General features: G+C 44.5%; 1 protein-coding gene across 1 annotated transcript; it reads right to left on the reverse strand.

The window, feature by feature from the left end:
- Positions 1–426: 426 nt before the first annotated feature.
- Positions 427–1,850, reverse strand: MIND (septum site-determining protein (MIND)). The gene has a single exon (XM_047291585.2). The coding sequence runs from the start codon at positions 1,694–1,696 to the stop codon at positions 746–748; it is 951 nt and encodes a 316-aa protein (XP_047147541.2). The 5' UTR covers positions 1,697–1,850; the 3' UTR covers positions 427–745.
- Positions 1,851–2,108: the final 258 nt, after the last annotated feature.

Consider the following 2,108-nt stretch of genomic DNA (forward strand, 5'->3'; position numbering starts at 1 on the left):
TAACAAAAGGTAAATTGATTTCTTTAGATGTTTTGAGTGTTATGTTCTCAGCGAGAATTGAAGTTTCACCTCAACAATCATCCTAATAAAGGTTTCGTTGAAAATCAATATAGACTACCAATTGAAACTCAAATTCTAGTTAGAGAATAGGGCTAACGGCACCCTACGAACTACATCTAAGTTTGGTTCTTCCTAACCTAGCACTTCATCTCAGCAGTCATCCTACGTTAATTAAACCTAAATTATTGAGAAGAAATTTAATTTCTAATCAGAAAATAACATCAAAATCATCTGGGAATTAGAGAACACCAGAAAACGAAATTAATATATATTTTGTTGCAATCAAACCAACCCAAAAAGTGGAAGATCAATCACTCAGCGAATACAGTAACACCAATCAAATGGAAATCCATCAGAGATACGGCATAATATAAACAACTTAACAAATTTCTTTTCCATTCATTGGCTATCACCATATCATATCATAACTTCACTCATTAACAAAGCAAAAAAATGTTCATTGCATTAGAGCTCCAACATCCCAACACTCAATTTGGTCAGAAGAACTCTCATTAATCCATCAACAGCATAAGGAAATATAGAAAAAAAAAAAACCTCAAATTCCGTTCTCTATAGACACCAATAAAACAGATTTACTCATACTCAACCGATCATTTAAGCAAAAACAAATAATCTCGACTACCTAACTATACACCCTAAACACCACAAAATAAAAAAAAGAATCCTACCCACCAAAAAAGGAGAAGAACCCACGTTTAGGTTGCTCCTCCACCACCACGGCCTGCATGCTATCCTGCTCCACGAGCCTCCACGCTGCTTGCTCAAAGGCCAAGCCAGCCAAAGTTGGAGGCTTGTTGAGCACAAGAGGGTATCCTCTATTGGTGCTCCTGATAACCTCACTGTCCTCAGGTATAACCCCAAGAAGAGGCAACCCCAGCATCTCTTGCACATCCAACACCGACATCATGTCCTCGCCCTTAATCATATCGGTGCGAACCCGGTTCACAACCATCTTGATGTCCCTGATGCCATCGCACTCGAGGAGGCCGGTGACGCGGTCGGCGTCGCGGAGGCTCGTGATATCGGGCGTGGTGATGAGGACAGCCTCGTTGGCGGGCGTGATGGCGGTGATGAAGCCGGCGTCTATGCCGGCGGGGCAATCGATGAGGATGAAGTCGGGGGAGCCGCCTGGACGCGCCTTGAGCGCGTCAACGAGCCACGTGAGGGCCTTGCCGCCGAAGCCGAGGGGTAGCTTGGAGCGGGGCTTGGAGATACAGAGGAGTTCGAAATTGGACCAGCGCTTGTCGCGAACGAGGGCTTGGTCTAAGCGACAGTCGCCGTTGAGAACCTCGATGACGGTGTAGTTGACGCGATTCTCGAGGCCGAGGAGGAGGTCGAGGTTGCGGAGGCCCACGTCGGCGTCAATGGCCACCACGGAGAAGCCGAAGCGGGCTAGGGAGAGGCCAATGTTAGCCGTGGTGGTGGTCTTTCCCACACCGCCCTTGCCTGAGGTGATGACGGTGACGCGCGGGGTGGTGCCCGAGAGCTCAGGCTTACGGTTCCACTGGAGGAGGGCGGAGGGGGGACGGGGTTTGGGGATTAGGGTTTTGGACGGGTGGCGGAGGAGGGGGTTGGGGAAGAGGGTGGCGCCGGGGAGAATGTGGAGTGGTGGCATTGGGAAGAAGATAAAGAAGAAGAAGATGAAGAAGAAAATCACAGTGAGTGTGAGTGAGCGAGAAATGGAGGATGAGGAGGAGCTTGATGCTATCAGTTTGGGGTTACTTTTCTTTCTATCTTTGCTTCTTCTGATTTAGTTTGGAATGTTTTGAAAAATGTGAAAGTCCCCATAAGTGATTTGTATTGTATTACATCTTCCTAAATTATTTGGAGCTTTTTATTAAACTTTTTAATTATTTAAATTTTTAATTTAAATAAAATTAAGTAATGCTCAAAATTAACACTATCAACATTACACATTATAATACCATTTTTACACTCTCTTGTAATTAATATAAATACACAGCAACTCGTGAAGAATAATTATTACTTTTTTGCAATAAAAAATCACGCGTTATATTAAAAGGATT

This window comes from Vigna umbellata, chromosome 4 (genome assembly GCF_029865625.1).
Source record: "Vigna umbellata cultivar VRB3 chromosome 4, Vumbellata_1.0, whole genome shotgun sequence".
NCBI classification, from domain to species: domain Eukaryota; kingdom Viridiplantae; phylum Streptophyta; class Magnoliopsida; order Fabales; family Fabaceae; genus Vigna; species Vigna umbellata.

Excerpts from the sequence above, each read along its gene's own strand:
- MIND (XM_047291585.2), bottom strand. The coding sequence starts at position 1,696 with ATGCCACCACTCCACATTCTCCCCGGCGCCACCCTCTTCCCCAACCCC.